General features: G+C 34.0%; 2 protein-coding genes across 2 annotated transcripts in view; one reads left to right on the top strand and one right to left on the bottom strand.

The window, feature by feature from the left end:
* LOC140057082 (enoyl-CoA delta isomerase 2-like) overlaps positions 1-18,433 on the top strand; it is a 442,575-nt gene that overhangs the window by 392,388 nt on the left and 31,754 nt on the right. The window lies entirely within an intron of this gene.
* On the bottom strand, positions 919-18,247 carry LOC140056165 (probable 2-ketogluconate reductase). The gene is made up of 6 exons (XM_072101452.1): positions 17,965-18,247; positions 9,169-9,325; positions 4,904-5,125; positions 4,434-4,614; positions 1,431-1,609; positions 919-1,334 (listed from the first exon to the last, which is right to left on the bottom strand). Exons 2-6 carry the CDS (start codon positions 9,311-9,313, stop codon positions 1,090-1,092), a joined length of 972 nt encoding a protein of 323 aa, XP_071957553.1. The 5' UTR covers positions 9,314-9,325; positions 17,965-18,247; the 3' UTR covers positions 919-1,089.

Genomic DNA, 18,433 nt, shown 5'->3' with positions numbered 1-18,433 from the left:
GATGCGCAAAGCTCGTAACTCGTACGTTTTTCCTACTTGACAACCAAGGATTTTAGCAGCATCTTGATTGACATATGTTTCATCCCACACAAGTTGTCAACCCTGCATCAGACACTAACTGTGCCAGGACAGCAGCATTGATTTTATTGCACAGAAAGTATTCCACCACAGATTTCCAGGTGCGGCCATTCAGCCCAACAACCATAATACAAGAGCCTCTGATATCTCTACCTTTGAATTTCCATAGTTCACAAACTTTGAGTATTGCTGTTGTTGGGGATCCCATAAGGTTTGTTTCCTTATGTGTATGCCATCTATTATTAGTGTGGAATCTCTGCAAACTTCCCCATTTTCTACTTACAGTTTAAGCTTGATAACTTCTGTTAAAAAAGGTTGACAATTCAGTGAGCAACACCAGTTTCTGATAGAGGCAGAATGTGGAAGATGCAGAATTTTTCTTACATAATTGTAAGCCTTGGGTGACAAATAATGAAGTGTAACTAAAAATTCTTTTGCGATCTCTGAGTATCGTTTTCCTTTCCATGGTTATACAGGTTTTGATTTTTCGCAACATTTTAATTAACTCCAACGTCTTTTTAAGGATGTTGCTAATTTCATTATTTATTTTATTTTTTTTTTTTAACTCTTGAAGTAGATTAGATAATGATTTAAGCTTCTTTTCTTTTCTTTGAACTATATTCCTTTCTATCTTTATTTTTGATTGTAATAAATTTATTGTTTGTTCTTGTGATACTATTTTTTCTTCTTGAGAAATATTCAAGCAGTACGTGTGTTTCGTTATATTCATAATCTTTTAAGTTTCCGGAATCACTAATGTTGCGTTTACGTACAATGTTTTCAATTACTGGAGGTGTGTGTATGTGTTTCTGAGTTAGCAATCTTGTAATAAAGTGATGATTATGTCCAAGAAAGGTATTTATTATTTATATTATTGATTTGCCTATGAACATGTGTTCTTTTTCAACAAAGATGACCAAAACACCATGCACAGATGTAAATCAGGATTAGGCTTGGATCTTTAAGAACATACAGATTCCAAATACAAACAGTTTTATCAAGAAGTCGAGTTCAGAGTTCATTGTTCATTGGCCCAGAAGTGAATCCAGCTTTCAAGTTTTCTAATGATTGTTTAAATATTTGTTTGCGAACCTCCACTGTTGCTGCACCTGAGTGACCAGACAGTATAACATTATCCATATGCACAAGAGGGTGATCATATGGCAGAGGTTCTGGTTCGGTGACATCTAACCCTGCAGCTGAAATTTTTCCATCATTTAAAGCTTCTACTAAAGCACTGGTGTCAACAACACACCCTACCAAGAGAGAGAACATTTTTAGTTACACAGTAGCTATTCATTGGAGCAAAAGCAAAAAATAGCTGTGGTTGGTTTTAGACATAATATACATACCTCTTGAAACATTGATGAGTATGGAAGATGGCTTCATAAGAGCCAGTTCTCTATGACCAATCATATTTTCGGTCTCCTGGGTGAGTGGGACCGAGATCACAAGAAATTGAGAGAGCTTTAATAGTTCATCTAAACTGCGACAATATTTAGCATTAACACAATCTTCATCTAATTTAGGCCTGTAGGAAGGAACAAGTTTTCATAAACACTTAATAGTTTGGTAAGCTTTGAGAAAAGTTTGTTTTAAATATTTTGTTTTATGCAGCATAAACTTTTTTGGGGACGAAACAAAATGTCGAATATCATGGTGCTTTGAAGAAATAAGACAATTCAGTATTTGGGAAAATTACAGATTTCACAGCACAAGCCCCCAAAAAATGCAAGCTCTTACAAACCATAACATGACTAGAACTAAAACTGAAATTGAAATTTTTCACCTAAAAAGATCAACCTTACACCCATCGGTTGGGGCAACTTTTTCTCATTCCCACAGATTTCTTCATCTTTATTGTTTCAAATTATTTAATTAAATTTTAGAATATCACCGGGTGGTTTATAATTTATTCTGTTTATATATAAAAGTATTTTTTTGGAGATCCCACTTCGTGAATAAAATACTGAAAGATGAGGACATATCGATGTAACCCTGTCATGTTTTAGACATGTTTCCTTTTTCTTTACTTTTTATTATTTTCCAATGTACCTACAATGTAATGCAGGTACACAATTTTGTGTGGGTGGGCAAAATTGTTTATCAATATAGCATTAAGATGTTTGCATTTATATATTGCTTTTCCTTGGAACTGCATATGTTTTAATCATTTTGTTAATTAATCCTTTTAAGAATTCTCTTTGTTCTGTTTTAATCTTCTTACATGTTTATCTATTTAAATGGGAGGTCCTAAATTTGGGAATTGACCAATTGGTCAATTTACCCCTCTTGAATTTTGCCTAGTAACACGAATGGACCAATAGGGGTAAACCTTGTTTGACAATTTTGGATGACATTAGGGTATGTTTTGGGAGATTTCTTTCTCTTTGCCTCTTGCCATCGGACGTGCTGGACACTCCAACTTTAATTAAATTTCAACTTTATGTACTTTTACATTTCGAACAATGTTGAGTTGAGTCGAGAACCTATTTGAAAGTACTGAAAGACATATATTATATACGGTATACTAAAAGAGTACTAAGTTTAAAGTACAATTCAAGTTAAAGAAGATTGTGATATTTACACGTTGTACAGTTTGTACACTTAAAGTTTTGAAGTTATTTTTATTACACTCAATGAGGATATTAGCTCTCTATTTTAGGTGAGTGATATGCATACTTTTATCATTATTTTGGGCAGACTTGATGCCTGATCTAATACCTTTAAATTAAGTTTGTATTGAATTGTTTTAGTTGTTTTAGTATTTAGACTGTACTGTGTGATTTAGTTTATCTTTTAATTTTCCATTGTGCTATTACAATGGTAAAGGTGACCAAACATTTATTTATACTAACTTTTACTCAATAAATAGTTTTTCCGAATTTAGATTGTTTTGATGTACTTTGATTAGTTTGTCTCCAAGATATTTGTTTATTTAAAAGATAAGTATTGATTGAGGAAGACTAAACCTGGGTTACATCAATTTGATCTCTGGTGTATGTGCGCACAATTGGAAGGACTAGTGCTGTTGTCGCCCCAACGATATTCGGGAAATTTTCTGCTTGATCACCATTAGACCGCTCGGGCTTTCATAGTATTTTTCAAACCCGGATAGCGACTCTTTAACACATGTGTACAGCAAAACAGCACTAGTCCCTCAAATGTGATACTTTTACTCTCTTTTTCTTTCACAAATTTAGACATAGGTTTGTAAAATGCATATTTTTTTTCATTTGCTGGTGATAGTAAATGCATAAGCTGTTGGTGTTTCTACATTAGCTGGTTTTACTACATTAGCGATGGATTGTTCTACATTAACGGTTGTTTATACATCAGCAAATCTGCACAGACCCTGCCCCAGGCTTCATGGCACTCGTCCACAATCCCCTTTTACTGAAAGATAGGATTTCAATCGAAATTGGCAGAGTTAAGAACATCAACAAAAACCCGGTTGGAGAGAAAGCTGTATGCGATTTGGCATAAGAGTTAATTCAGCAAGAGCCTGGTGGCGGTTCCATCTCACCGACAGTGCTAGCTGTCGCTACATCAAGTAATGAACAATTTTTCATATTAATTTTTTCCACCTGTTATAAATCTTTGTTTATTTCTCCACAGATTTTGTGTACTGATTATATAAAAAAAAATGCTATCATTGATTTTCAAATTTTCACAATAACTTACAAATAAAACTGGTCATAAGTGACTTTTCAACATGATCATTCAGCTATGATGTCATCAAGGTGCCATTTTATGAATTCACAATTTCAATTATAAGTCTTTGGGAGTAGAGTTGTAATTTTGTACCTTAGAAAAAATCCTGACATGTGATGGGTGTTGAACCCAGAACCCTTGGAGTGGTAGCCAAGCCATCATAACCACCAAGCCACAATACACATAGACTTCAGGTCAACGGTAATGTACATGATTCAATGTTTCTTGTTTAGTTAAATTATGGAAGCCATCAAATTTATGTACATTAGTGCTACAAACGGTTGACACTATTGTATCACCAACTAAATTTAAAGAGTAGGATTTTTTTTTACTTTCATTATAGATCATCATCACATTCAACAGAGAGAATCTTGATTATGTTATTTCTTCGGTACAGTAATTATCTTTCTCATGAAATGACACATGTGCATGTCAAACTGTTATTGTTAGCTTCATGTTTTTAACTTATTATGAAAGCTGTTATCTATATAATATAGACACACAATTCAACACTATAAACGTATGCTTCAGGTCATAGGATGGCATACATCAGCTTTACAATTACTGTATCTCTATCATCCCTATTAAGAAAGTAGCTCCTTATTAAGGCTTTACTGTATACAACAAGTGAAATATAGTACCTTCTGTTTCGGTTGTAGTAAAAAGTGTTCATTCTGAAGCCAGTTGCTCTCATAGCTACACAATAACCTATGCTACCCATTCCAAGAATGCCCAGGGTAGCACCTGTCACGTCTGTGCCTAATGAGGTGAATTGTGGCGACATTCTGACTTCCAAATCAGGATGCTGAGAACTCTGAATATCTAGCAAAAAACAAAATGTTTACTTCTTGTATTAGAGGACACATCTCCCGTAAACGGACACTCATCCAAAAGTCCATTTGTTGTGCCTATTCAATTTGTGTTTGACTGGATGCAAAACACTTGATATTATTTGTAAACTATCAATATCATACAGTTAGTATGTTAATTTACCTTTCATAAAGTGCAGATAATTTTTTTCAGTGGCAGAAATTTAAAGTGAAGTATAAATGTACAAAAAGTAATACATCATCAAATATTCAATAATCAACATAATAAAAAGATTACATACTTTTTCGAAGTTGCCTTGCAGTTGCAAGTATCAATGCAAATGTTAGATCGGCCGTTGATTCTGAAACTAGGTGAGGGACATTGGAAACTCGGATGTTTAATCTATGAAGCATGGATACATCTAGTCCTTCAAATCCAGCTGAACATATACTCACGACCTTCAGATTGGGAAGATGATCCAAAAATTGCTTATCAATTAAACCAGCCTTTGTGCAAATAAAACCTTAAAGAAAAATGAATTGATATAAAATGGTTATTAGGATTTATGGCGAAAATTTTTCATCACTACTTCAATTGGACCAATCAGGCACAATATATTTTCAGCAGACGAATGATGAAAAAAAGGAGAATTTAGGTTTGAAAATAGCTTTGACAAAGACTTGCCAAGAAGAGCAAGGTCTCTTAAATATGAAGGAAGTTTTCCTTTAGTAAAAATCATTAATGATTACAAAAAACATGGGAAATATACACAGTAAAAGGAGCTGTACAAAAAATATACATTAAGTAAACAAAATTGTCTCCGCAGCACTACCAATTTTAAGTTCATACAATTGCCTACAATTTATTTACTTCGTTTATGGCTATAAATGATTATTTTCGGCCATGTTTTGGACTATATATTTTGAAAACTACAAGTCAGATTTTCATAATTCTTTCTTTATTTTAATATTGATACAAAATATTAACAGGCAATGTATGCTATTTAAAACTTTTAATGTTGCATCGTTATCCCTAGCTAGGTAGCCTACTGTATATACATGTGGGCCGGGTCAAATTAGGGAGTAATTAATGCTCCTAACATGGACCTATAAATTAGATAGGTCCATGCTCCTACCCTGGAATATGTAGGCCTACATATGCTGTAGTTTAGTTTTTGTTCTGTATAGTAGGCCAGACTATATTTACACAAAATGTTTACTACTGATTGTTAAACAAAAATAATTGATATAATAAACCATTATATCTGAAGAAAGAACAAATAATGAATGTTTTATATTCGTATAATGGTACAAATAATGGCATTTGGTGAATGATGAATGGTTAAATATCAACTCAGCGTTGCCTCGTTGATATCCTTTCATCATTCACCTCATGCCATTATTTGTACCATTACACTCATAAACATTCATTATTTATATAATATATGATGAAATGGGAGCCAGAAGGTACATAGTATGAAATTAACGGTGTTGCCCCAAAAGTGTTTAGTCTCGGCAGCCGGTCAACCATATCAAATGATCGCGTTGTTGATGTTTTAATTAATTATACCTATCCTTTGAACAGAATGATTTGCGTTTGTCTCAGTAATTAAAACGCAGTGGCCATTGATATCAATGCTTAGTACGTTCGAGTTCGAATCTGCGATATGTGTAAACAAAAGTATTACCAAAAAATCCAAATTAGACCACAATGTGTAATTACAAAAGTTGCAAAAAAATATCAAAACCACAAAAATGTTTTTTAAATGTAAATGAATAAAATTATACAAACAAAATGAATCTAAATGGTTTGTAATATTATTGAATATTAAAGCAACTTACCACAATTACGAAAACAATTAATTAACAATGTTTTTCCACTGCAATGTATTTTTCATTCACTTTTATTTCTGAGCATAATTAAAAACAAAGCAAAAGGAAAAAACAAAACAAAATATAACACTACTGTACACCATGAAAAAACACCCAAAATATATAGTTTGGTATTTTATACTTTCGTCAGTGTCTGTGCGCATCATCTAATTTTGAATACCACCACCATGTGCACCTTTTTGTTGTGTTGATTTCAAGTCTGTATTATTCCAATACTTCACATCTTATTTCTATAATACCAAATCATATTATAAACTGGTACTGATTGATTGACATATTACCCTCTCATCTACTTTTTGCCTTCCTATTCGTTGCTATCCCAAGTTCCATCACCAATATTACTTTCAGATATTTTAAAGTGAAGGAATACTTTGTTTATAACAAAAGCAATGGCCGTAAATAGTTCGGAATTTTATTCTTGATTTGTTTTTTAATAATTTGTCAGAGTACTTTTCTCAGGGAAGCGTACGTTTTTATTATACTTTCACCTCCTATGCGAATTAGTATAATAACCACATATTAAGCTAGAAAAACTGTGAGGAGCACGGTTTACTGCTAGTACTGTTTAATTCAACTGGTAATGTGTAACGTCAACATCCAACCCATTTTTACATGAATTCATATCTACAATTCAAAAGCTTCTACACAAAGTTGTAAACAGGAAAGTTACCTTTCATTCTGAAGGGCTATAACAGATTAAAATATATTATATAAAATACTCACATTTAAAAAAATAAATCGTAAACATTTAGCCTATCTGGATTATTATATTTCTTCAAATAACAGACTAACCAGTGGCTAATTTAGGCAATGAATAATTGTATAACCTGATCAACCAATCCATCAGCCAATTCATGACGGTGAACGAGCATGTGTGGGAAAATTGGAAATCTCGCAATTGTTCTCACCATGTACATCCCTAATACATTGTCAAACTTAGTACTCTATGGTTAAAGTTGTCCTTTAAAAATAACATACCAGCAAGATTTTAAATCGAATTTTCTTTTTAAACTCTTGAATTCATAAATACTGTAGTAATTAAACTCCTAGCTCTTTCACTATGTTAGCCTATTTAAATAATGTAACTATAATGCTAACCCTAGCTCTAGCCTACTCTTCTTAATTAAAAGAATCAGATGCATCCAATCCACATCTAGCGACGCTCGCGTGTTGGTTGCATCTTTTTTTTTTTAGAATTACGGGGGGTGGCTAGCCACCCTATTCACTCCACCTAGATCCGCCACTGTGATGAATGTTTTTATATTTGTGAAATATGACATTCTGTTTTCACTCAAGCGGTAGTTAAACGAGTCTGCATCAGCATTTAATTTAGAAATTTCATCTTTTTTCATCAAAGCAAATTTGCAACTGGAGATTGCCATTATTGTGATCATGGAGGTATAAAAATGTTATATTGTACTGTGTATTGTGATATTTTGTATATTTTGTAAGATCATTTTAATCCAGACCTTTTTACTTGAATTGCCCCGTGTGGGATGATTAAAGAATTTTAAATTGAATTGAAAATAGAAGGAGAGAGCTCGAATGTATTGTAGCGCGTTAACAGGATGTCGCCATGGTATTTCCAAAGTCAAAGCCTTGTGTCGACAGCGCGCTGCGCGAACTTTGTTACTAAGCTCTGTCGCCGCCTTTAGTCAGCCCTCTATTATACAGGAGGTGAGACCCTCAAATATACACTTAAACAAACACATACTATATACTTTTGGCATGCGCAGTGCTATTGTTTGTGTTATAATTGTTGCGCAATCAAATGTTTGCTTCCCGCTTAAAAAATCTTTAAATATTGATACCAAACACGTTTACATGACATTTTAAGCAAATTTTATCAGGCTCTCATTATAGTTGTTATTGTATTTTACTTGCTGTTTATGCAATTTATTTACGATAAAATATTAATAAACGTCGTCATACAGCTGTAGTTTTGTGTGAAGAACACATGGTTATTACTTTACATTCTTCTTAGTTGCTGGGCTGCCGATGATTGCCGGCCAAGATATTGACGAAATACATTAGGCATATTTTCGCGGGTTTGTTGACAATGGATGGGGAGGTATTCAATTACGAAACCGTGACTAGGCCTATAGTTTTAGGCTAGGGCCGGAGTAGTCTTTGCATAATTAATATTATAATAATAGGCTAGAAAAATAATCATTGCTGTAAAGTAAAGCAGGCAATTTATCTCCTCTGCATGCAGAGTAAACAAGCACGTGACGTCACGTCGCCGATATCAGGAGGCATGCGCAGTGACTGAGAACGCGACTAGGAAGCGACTACGCAAAGGCACACTGCGCATAAGTCGCGGTTAACATTGTGTAACATGCTGCGCTATATGGGGAGGTGGCGGACTACGTTATAACTAAGGCTTGTCTTCTGAGCCCCTCTCCTTCTATTTTTATACCTCCATGTTCTGATCTTGTTGTTGTAAAGGAGAGATCACATCATCCACATTCTTTATGGTCTCTAAGGCGCTGCTTATTAAGTTTTAACACAAGGGGAAACTCTGTTTTAAGGTCTTTGTCTCTCCAAAATTACACTTACAAATGTAACAAAATACATTTTGAAGGTTAGCATGGCAAAACATCAATAGTTTCCTTCCTTTAGTTTTCTCGAGTTTAAATTACTTTATTTATTATATGTAAATACAAATACAGACCTTCAATTTCTTTTGAAAACCTATCTTTCCTCTGTAAATACTCATCTAACCAAACCACTTGAAAGCATTTTAGCATTTCCACTAAGTCAAACAGCTTCTTTAACTTTGATTCACATAGAATTGTTTGTCCTAATTCTGTAGACATGATTGATTGTTTCTAAACAAGAAATACAAAAATTGTTAACAATTTTACTTACTGTACTGTACATGTAATTTCTGATTGAACTAGTTGAAGTAGAAAAAAAATAGTAAAATTTATTACAAATATGGAAAAAAATCAACAATTTTGAGGATAAGCTAAGTTTTACAGGTTTTTGGGTAAAATTGAAGATAAAACCTATAGATTAGGCCTATATGTTTTAATATTCAGTGGCATATCCAGGATTTTGAAGTTGGAGGGGCCGGGAATTGCCAATTTGCCGACAAAATTGGTGTCATTATCTGTACATACACGACGTCTCTGATCAATATATGTTCTAGGATTACATAGTCATATTGTCTTATATGGGATAACGATGCAAAATTAAAACCAAACCAACATTATCTGTTAGTATGTTGTATTCATATTACAATAAAGAAAGAATTAGGAAAATCTGACTTGTAGTTTTCGAAATATAGGGTCTAAAACATCGCCGAAAATGATCGTTTTTAGCCACGAAAGAAGTAAAACAATTTGCGGCCTCAGTCGACAATTCTATTAACTACGCCATTTTTGGTTAAAATAATTACATATAATTACGTTTTTTAGTAATTTATTTTATATATCACCATTGGAAATATCAATAAAACATGTTATTAAATGCGTATAAAATATATAAAGTTGTTTACTTAACGGAATTCGGACAAATTCATTGCTCTAACTTTGTGTAGTAATGATCAGAGAGATTCATGGTACACGCGCGAGAGAAAACATTCCGCTGCGGGTGATTCGCATTCACCAATCAAATCAGCTAGAATCCTAAATCATTCAACCGTGAGCAATGCCAATCGCGAGAAAGCTCAGCTTTGATTGGCTTACGATGACATCATATCACAAAATGGTGGTTTTGTAGTTGAGCCTCACGGAATATTCTGTTCCAAAAATGAAATACATGGATATTTTTTATGGTATATGTGCTTTTTCTTTAAAAATTTTTAATAATAAAGGCCTCATATCGAGAAAAAAAACCGGGTTTTTGGCACTTATAATAAATATATCTTAGACAAAAAAGCACATGGCATGTGGAACTATACTGTATAATCTCTTAGGGTAGGAAGACATACAAATCTCAGGTCATGAGAGGCTCAATTGCATGCAAAAACAAGGTTTTAGGGTAAGGTCAAAGACTTTTGAGTAAACAATCTACCGCGTACGGCCGTACGTACGTGCTACACATTTTTAACGTGTTTCGTTAGATGTAATGAAAATAAAAAATAGTTGATCTGAAGGGATCAATGATGATATGATATGTAAATAAACAAACACTCAAAAGAATTATGTTTACAGTTAAATTATTGTCAGAATAAATAGTTTATTTTTTTCCCCGGCACCTTTGTTTGCCGACGGCCGCGATGATGTGCCGACGGAAACGAAATCAGGGGGGGCCCGGGCCCCCCGGCCCCCTACTGGATACGCCACTGTTAATATTATTATTACATTATTATTACAAGAAAACAATTTATTCAAACACATTAATTTTACTATTAGTATAAGTATAATACAATAACACTAAATTTGATTAAGCCCGTATAAACCAGAATATCCAAACTTATCGAAAAATCTAAATACCGAAAACAAATTTGTATAATATTTGTTTTAATGTCACCCTCTATTGATGGTTTAAAAGCTACTGTAAGACCTTGGTGAGAGAAGACCGTGCACTCAAAAGCAAAGACCCTATGAAATGGTAGTGTGCACAAAATTCAACTTAAAATCGTACAAATCAAATGATATACAGTACACCGTACATTTACTTACTAATTCTATAAACACATTTCATTTTTAGCCTTTCGATTTTCAAAAACAAGCATGATTTTACCTACTGTATAACTGCTTATGCTCATGTTTTGAAGTGATTAAGGATGAAATGATATATTATAACTTGAATACAGTGATTTTAATGAATATATTTTATTGTGAATCGGTATCATGAGCTTGTTTGGATTCATTTTTCAATTGTATGACCCACTATACGACCCTCGGGAGAGGTGCATCATTTACAAAAAACCTAGAAGGTATGTCACATCAATGAACGATGGTGTGTCAATGTCCGTCACTTTACCACTCAAAATATCATAAACAACATGGTCACATTGCGTCAAAAAGGTCTTCTCTCAGACTCTGTCATGGTCTTAGCTTTAGAAACACCCAGTCAGTAGAGTGCGACATTAAAAAAATTAGTTTTCGATATTTATATTTTTTTTTTGGTTTGTTTTTTGGTTGTTTTCTGTTGTTTTCGGTAATTAGACTGATAGTCCAGGAGTATTAGACAAAAAAAGGGCCAAAGGTAGAAATAAATATGCTAAAGCTGAATTTTTCAGGATAGGTCCCCAATGTTGTCTGGAACAACATACTAAAAGTCCCCGGGTTTCCCCGTTGTGCTTCAACCTGATTGGGCCATTTTTCAAAATGGCGGCCATCTTAACATTATTTACCATATTTTGACAACCAGTAGGTGTAAGTAAACAATCTTGGTGTCAAAATACTCAGAAGACCAATATTTATATTCACTGTAATGGAGAAGTTTTTTAAAAAATGACCGGAAATGCCTGTTTTGACCTTTGACCATAAATTTGGATTATCTCAATATCTCATCAACGACTGGCCGTACAGAGTTCAAAATTGTCCCAAATTATTCAGAATGCCCAACTTTCTATTCACTATAATGAAAGAAAAATACAAAATTCCTTTAGAAACCTTCTATTCTGACCTTTGAACTATTGACCTAAGCATATTTTAATTTTATAGACATCTTGGTGATCGATAGGAGTACATAAGCAAAATTTGTGTCAAAATACTCAGAAGACCCATATTTATATTCATTATAATGGAAAAGTTTTTAAAAAAATGACCGGAAATGCATGTTTTGAACTTTGACCCTAAATTTGGATTATCTCAATATCTCATCAACGACTGGCCATAGAGACTTCAAAGTTGTCCCAAATTATTCGGAATGCCCAACTTTCTATTTACTTTAATGAAAGAAAAATACCAAAAACCTTTAAAAACCTTCTATTTTGACCTTTGAACTATTGACGTAGGCATATTTATTTTTATAGACATCTTGGTGATCGATAGGATACGAAATTGGTTTCAAAATTTATAACTTTGACCCTAAATTTGGGTTATCTCAATACCGCATCAACTGCTGGCCGTAGAGACTTCAAAATTGTCCTAACTTAAGCAGTGTGCCCAACTCTATAGTTAAAGAAAAATACTAAAAGCCTTTAGAAACCACCTATTTTGCCATTTGAACTATTGATCTGGCCAATACAGTATTTTATATCATAATTATATAGGAATCTTGGTAATTGATAGGAATACATAAGCGAATTTGTTGTCAAAATATTCCAAAACACCCATGTTTTTTTACCTTTGACTTTAATCACTACATTATAATTTAATAATATAAGTCCCAAATAGCATGATGGACATTTCATACCATTCATCATGCCATGAGATGTCAAATTTATCCGAAACGGCCTAGAAAAAATGTCCGATGGACGAATAATAATATTTATCAATATAGATATGAGGCCATAATTTCAGGTATCAAAGGGTCACAATGTGTCATTTGACAAACCACCTAAATAATAAAATACAATATGAAACTCTTACAAATCTATCAAGATGGATTATAAAGAAATTGTCACTGTAAAGTTGTTATGGTCTTCAACAGATTTTCATGCCCTTATTTTATTAACCATCATATAGTCCTGAAGTATTTTCGATTTTTTGAGAATTTTGATTAGAAAAAAAACCAGAGAAAAATGTTCACATTTTAAAGATAAATGCAATAATTCTTTTAAAATTAAATTGCATCATATCAGATAAGAATCGGAGGTATGACTAGAGCCTAAAATGAGACTTGGACTGAGACCTTGATAAATGGTTGGGTGGGTGACTATGTAAAGTGTGCAGTTTTAGACAATTTAAAAAATGATATAGATATGTAATAGCTGTGCAGCTCAATTGAAAAAAAAAAACAATTTTACCAATAAGTGTGTGTCAAATCAACCAGTAGTGGTCTGTGCTATATATTAAATGGCACTGCCGAAGAGGAAACATTTCAGAATTGGTGTAGCTCCAAAGTTTAAACATGGACATTAGCCATATAGAGAAGGCGTGGCATTTTTTGGAGGACTAATTTCTAACCTTAATATTTCAAGACTAAATAAATAATAAAATTTGTTTGGTTACTAATGAATAAAAGAAGTGAAAACAGGCTAAAGCCCAAACAGACAGTAAAATGTATCATATATATATAGTTTAAAATTGGGGCTTGGTTTGTCTGTTTAGTATCTGAGCAATTTGGAATGAATTTTACCTCTCATGGCAATGGCCATACTGATGAATTGTTAGATTCTGTCTATCTTTATGTCAACTTAAATTTAACTTTTTGCATCTAAGCCCTCCTTCTGGAGAGCACGGGCTATTGTCGGTTTATACAGGTAAGCTAGGCACGAAAAAAGACTAATTCTTATTAAAATGTAATGATTAAAGTCATTTCATTTTCATTTCATTTCATTTCATAATAACATTTATTTCCTTCATAATATACAAAATAAATAATATAATACACAAAATTCATGACGAGAAGAAAGATAGTTAAAACAATACAATTTTTTTTTTTTTTTCTCATCTTTAACATGAATAAAACAATATTATGAAGGAGGCACAATTTCTAAAAAGCAAAAGCTTGTGTTGAAAGTGCCTGAACAAAACAAAAAGTAACTAAAATCAAATTAGTAAATAATAGTAAATGGTATATAGGAATAAAGTAATTACCATAACGGAATATGAAAACAATAAAAAACTGATACCTAGAATATAACTAGTTAATTAATTTACTTTTGTATTAGATATTGTTTAGTGTTAAAGACGAAGCTATGTTTGTTTGCAGAAGTTGTAATTTTGTTAGGAAGTGAGTTCCATATCTTGGGTCCAGTAAATCTAATATTATGTTGAAAAGAAGTCTTTTTATGTTTAGGAATATGAAGGTTATTGAGGATTCTTGTGGAATAGCCGTGAAATTCATAATTGGGAGAAAACATATCGCGTAAATGAGATGGAAGAAGAGCATTTTGGCTTTTGTAAATAAATAAACATTGTTGGAAAATATTAATATCTGTTAATTTTAATAATTTGAGAGAACGAAATAAAGGATCTGTACTAGTTCTAGGTGAAACATTCGAAATTATTCGAATGATTTTCTTTTGTAGTATTTGAAGTTTATTTAAATTAGATGGGAATGTGTTACACCAAACGATATTGCAATATAAAAGATATGGCAAAACAAGGGAGCAGTAGAGTGTTCGGAGAATATGATGTGGAAGAAAATATGCCAGTCTACAAATTATACCAATATTTTTTGAGATTTTGTTTTCTGTCTCAATAACATGGGGTTTCCATGTCAGACGACTATCAATGGATACACCCAAAAATTTTGCATGATTGACCATGGGGAGAACAGAACCATTTAGTTTAATTTGCAATGGACCTAATTTAATCGGCATCGTACTACTTCTAAACAAAACATAGCTGCACTTTTTTAGATTTACAGAAAGGCTGTTTGCCAGAAACCATTCGGATACATTAATTAAACTTGTATTTACAGTGTTAAATAACGACTCTAAGTGTCGATTTTTACAGTTCGTCAAAGGTCAAAACACTTTCAATCGCATTTAGTACATTATTTCTATAAGAGTAAACAGAAACATGGGTGTTTTGGAGTATTTTGACACCAAATTCCCTTATGTATTCCTATCGATCACCAAGATTTCTATACAATTTTGGTATAAAATATGACCAGATCAAGGGTTCAAAGGTCAAAATAGAAGGTTTCTAAAGGAATTTGGTATTTTTCTTTCATTAAAGTGAATAGAAAGTTGGGCATTCCGAATAATTTGGGACAACTTTGAAGTCTCTACGGCCAGTCGTTGATGAGATATTGAGATAATTCAAATTTAGGGTCAAAGTTCAAAACATGCATTTCCGGTCATTTTTTTAAAAACTTTTCTATTATAATGAATATAAATATGGGTCTTCTGAGTATTTTGACACCAATTTCGCTTGTGTACTCCTATCGATCACTAAGATGTCTATAAAATTAAAATATGTCTAGGTCAATAGTTCAAAGGTCAACATAGAAGGTTTCTAAGGGAATTTGGTATTTTTCTTTCATTAAAGTGAATAGAAAGTTGGGTATTCTGAATAATTTGGGACAACTTTGAAGTCTCTACGGCCAGTCGTTGATGAGATATTGAGATAATCCAAATTTAGGGTCAAAGGTCAAAACAGGCATTTCTGACCATTTTTTGTTAAACTTTTTCATTACAGTGAATATAAATATGGGTCTTCTGAGTATTTTGACACCAACATTGTTTACTTACACCAACTGGTTGTCAGCATATGGTAAATAATTTTAAGATGGCCGCCATTTTGAAAAATGGCCCAATCGGGTTGAAGCACAACGGGGAAACCCGGGGACTTTTAGTATGTTGTTTCAGACAACATTATGGACCTATCCTGAAAAATTCAGCTTTAGCATATTTATTTCTACCTCAAAGTCTAATACTCCTGGACTATGACCGCTGCTCTATGCATATTAAAGAGACTATCTATATTAAGCCACCAGCTAGAGGACTATTCCAGTCTCTTCGGTATTTAACACATTCATCGTGTACTCACGTGACCTGAGCTGTCAGGGTTGTAGTACTCGTGGATGAATAATGTATTAATAATTTACTTCTGTCTTGTGTCTTCGTTTCGAGAAAGCGATTCCTCTTCCTCGCGCCTTAACCCCAGTGGGGCTGGTCATGACGCATTTTCGACATTGGCCAGTCCCAGATTCGAGGGTTGAGTGCGCGTAGGCCAGTTGATTGGCTGTGATGTATAGATGATGTAACCACTAACCAATCGCCAGGCACTACAATCCTTCCTGTTTTATTTTTCCTGACTATCCTTGGACTGGTCAGAGGGCAGGTAAAAGTTAGTCAAATGTCCAATTGACATTATAGTCCAATTTTGGTTCGTCCTATCCAATACCACATAGGTGGAGTTAAATAGAGTTAATGTTATATTTCTTTCAGTGTCTGGCAATCCTGTAAAATCTTCTTCCGGCATCCAAAAGTTTCTTTCAAAGTATAATACTAAAGGTTCAGTGGAGTGGAGGGGAATGAGCCCCAACAATTTGAAAATTTGAATGCCAAAAGGAGACTAGTCCTGACTGAATCCAAAAATATGCCATATTAACAAACGAATAATGGGTAAAAACATATGAACAAGTGATGCAAAAGTTAAGGAAGAAATAACAAAAACAATTCCCTACAAGCCAAGTGGCATAGGGTATCCACCAGGTTGCAGCCAGGCAGGGAAGCACTGGCACCTGTATGCCCACCAAAAGAAAATCTGGTAAAGAATCACAGATTTGAAAAAAAAGGAGACACAAGCCTATGGGGAATGGCAAACATTTAGCACACAACAGAAACATTTTGTTCTGGAATTCCAGTATAGGGCTGACTGTTTGTGTGTATACAATCTTCAATATTATTAGTTTAAGGAAATCATCAAAAGAGACCCCACAAAAAAAAACCCTGTATTTAAAACAAGGGACTTACGGTCTCAACTACATTGTTAGAGGACATGTTGGACCTCAAATTTTGGAATGTGAAGTGGATTTGCTCTTCGCCAATTTTTTGATGTGCGATGAATGACAGGTACTGTAATTGTCCTGGGGTTAAAAACAGTCCAAAAGGATACACTGTAAATCATAAGAATGAACTGAGTTATGGCTGAAAATATGATATGCAAGTAAACTAAGGAGGGGTGTGTACCCAAGCGATTTTTTTTTTTTTAGAACGGTGTGCCGGGAATAATAAAACAATCTTGTTGATGAAATGATTTTTTTTGTTTTTTTTTTACTGCCCAACTCCGCGTTTAAGGTCAGCCTGTCCAGAAAGACAGACCGCTGCTTCCCTCACGCATTCGGCCAGGCGTTGGTTGGTGCGGTAAGCGTCTTGAAGGCATCGTCTGTCATCGGCCTTCGGCTCCAAAAACCGAATTTTTTGTTGCTTGACCAGGTCCCCAACAGAAGGGCCGTCGAGGTCCGGGCTATCTAGCTTGCAGGTAATTCTATCCTTCTGGTCAAGTCCCGAGACAGGAGGCGGCTGTTCAGCGACTGTTGAGAAGTTATTATCCTTCACTTCAATAGTGATGGGAGCGCCAAATTCGATCCCATCATCCTATATTATCCCACCTACTATTCCAGTTTTAATAGTATTAATAATTTACTTCTGTCTTGTTCCTCGCGCCTCAACCCCTGGGGCTGGTCATGACGTATTTCACTATTGGGTGCGCGTAGGCCAGGCGATTGGCTGTGACATATAGCTGATGACGTAACCACTAGTCAATCGCCATGCACTACAGTACATACAGTATAATTCTAATCTAGGCCTGGTATGGAGGCCTAGCTAGGCCCTAGTAGGCCTAAAAGAAATCCCAGGCTAAGTTAATTAATTTAACCTTCCTGTTATAACAAACGTCTGTCGTTTGCGGTATATATATTATTATATTTAAAATAACCGTGTAGTACTTACCGACAAATTAACAGCTCAGCTTTACATACATCTGGGGAAAAACCCACTAGCTAGCTAATCGCGTCGATCTGTAGACAACGTGCATCATCCACGTTGAGCTATATTTCCTATACCATCCTGGCTAGTTGAGAATTCTCAACTATTTTATGTTTTTTTCTACCTTTCTGGAAAATGATATAATCCAAATTGTATTAATACTACCAGTAATACATATTTAGAAACACTTGCATACCTTCACAAATTTTAGTTGTTTGTAGTTTAAGACAATCTTAGTGATATTTAAATGAAAACAATACGATAAAAACTATTGTGTCTGCATTTTACAAGACTATGACTTCCGTATAACGTGCATTGTGGGTACTTGAATTTTTATAGAAAAGCTAGGGAATCCTAATTTAGTAGGCAGCATATGGGGGCGGGGCGCGGGCAACCAAACTTGCTTATCAAATCAAAGCACAGTAAAGCAAAG

Source organism: Antedon mediterranea, chromosome 8 (genome assembly GCF_964355755.1).
Source record: "Antedon mediterranea chromosome 8, ecAntMedi1.1, whole genome shotgun sequence".
Taxonomy (NCBI): domain Eukaryota; kingdom Metazoa; phylum Echinodermata; class Crinoidea; order Comatulida; family Antedonidae; genus Antedon; species Antedon mediterranea.
Note: the sequence above shows the minus strand (reverse complement) of the source record. Positions and strands in the feature narration are given on the sequence as shown.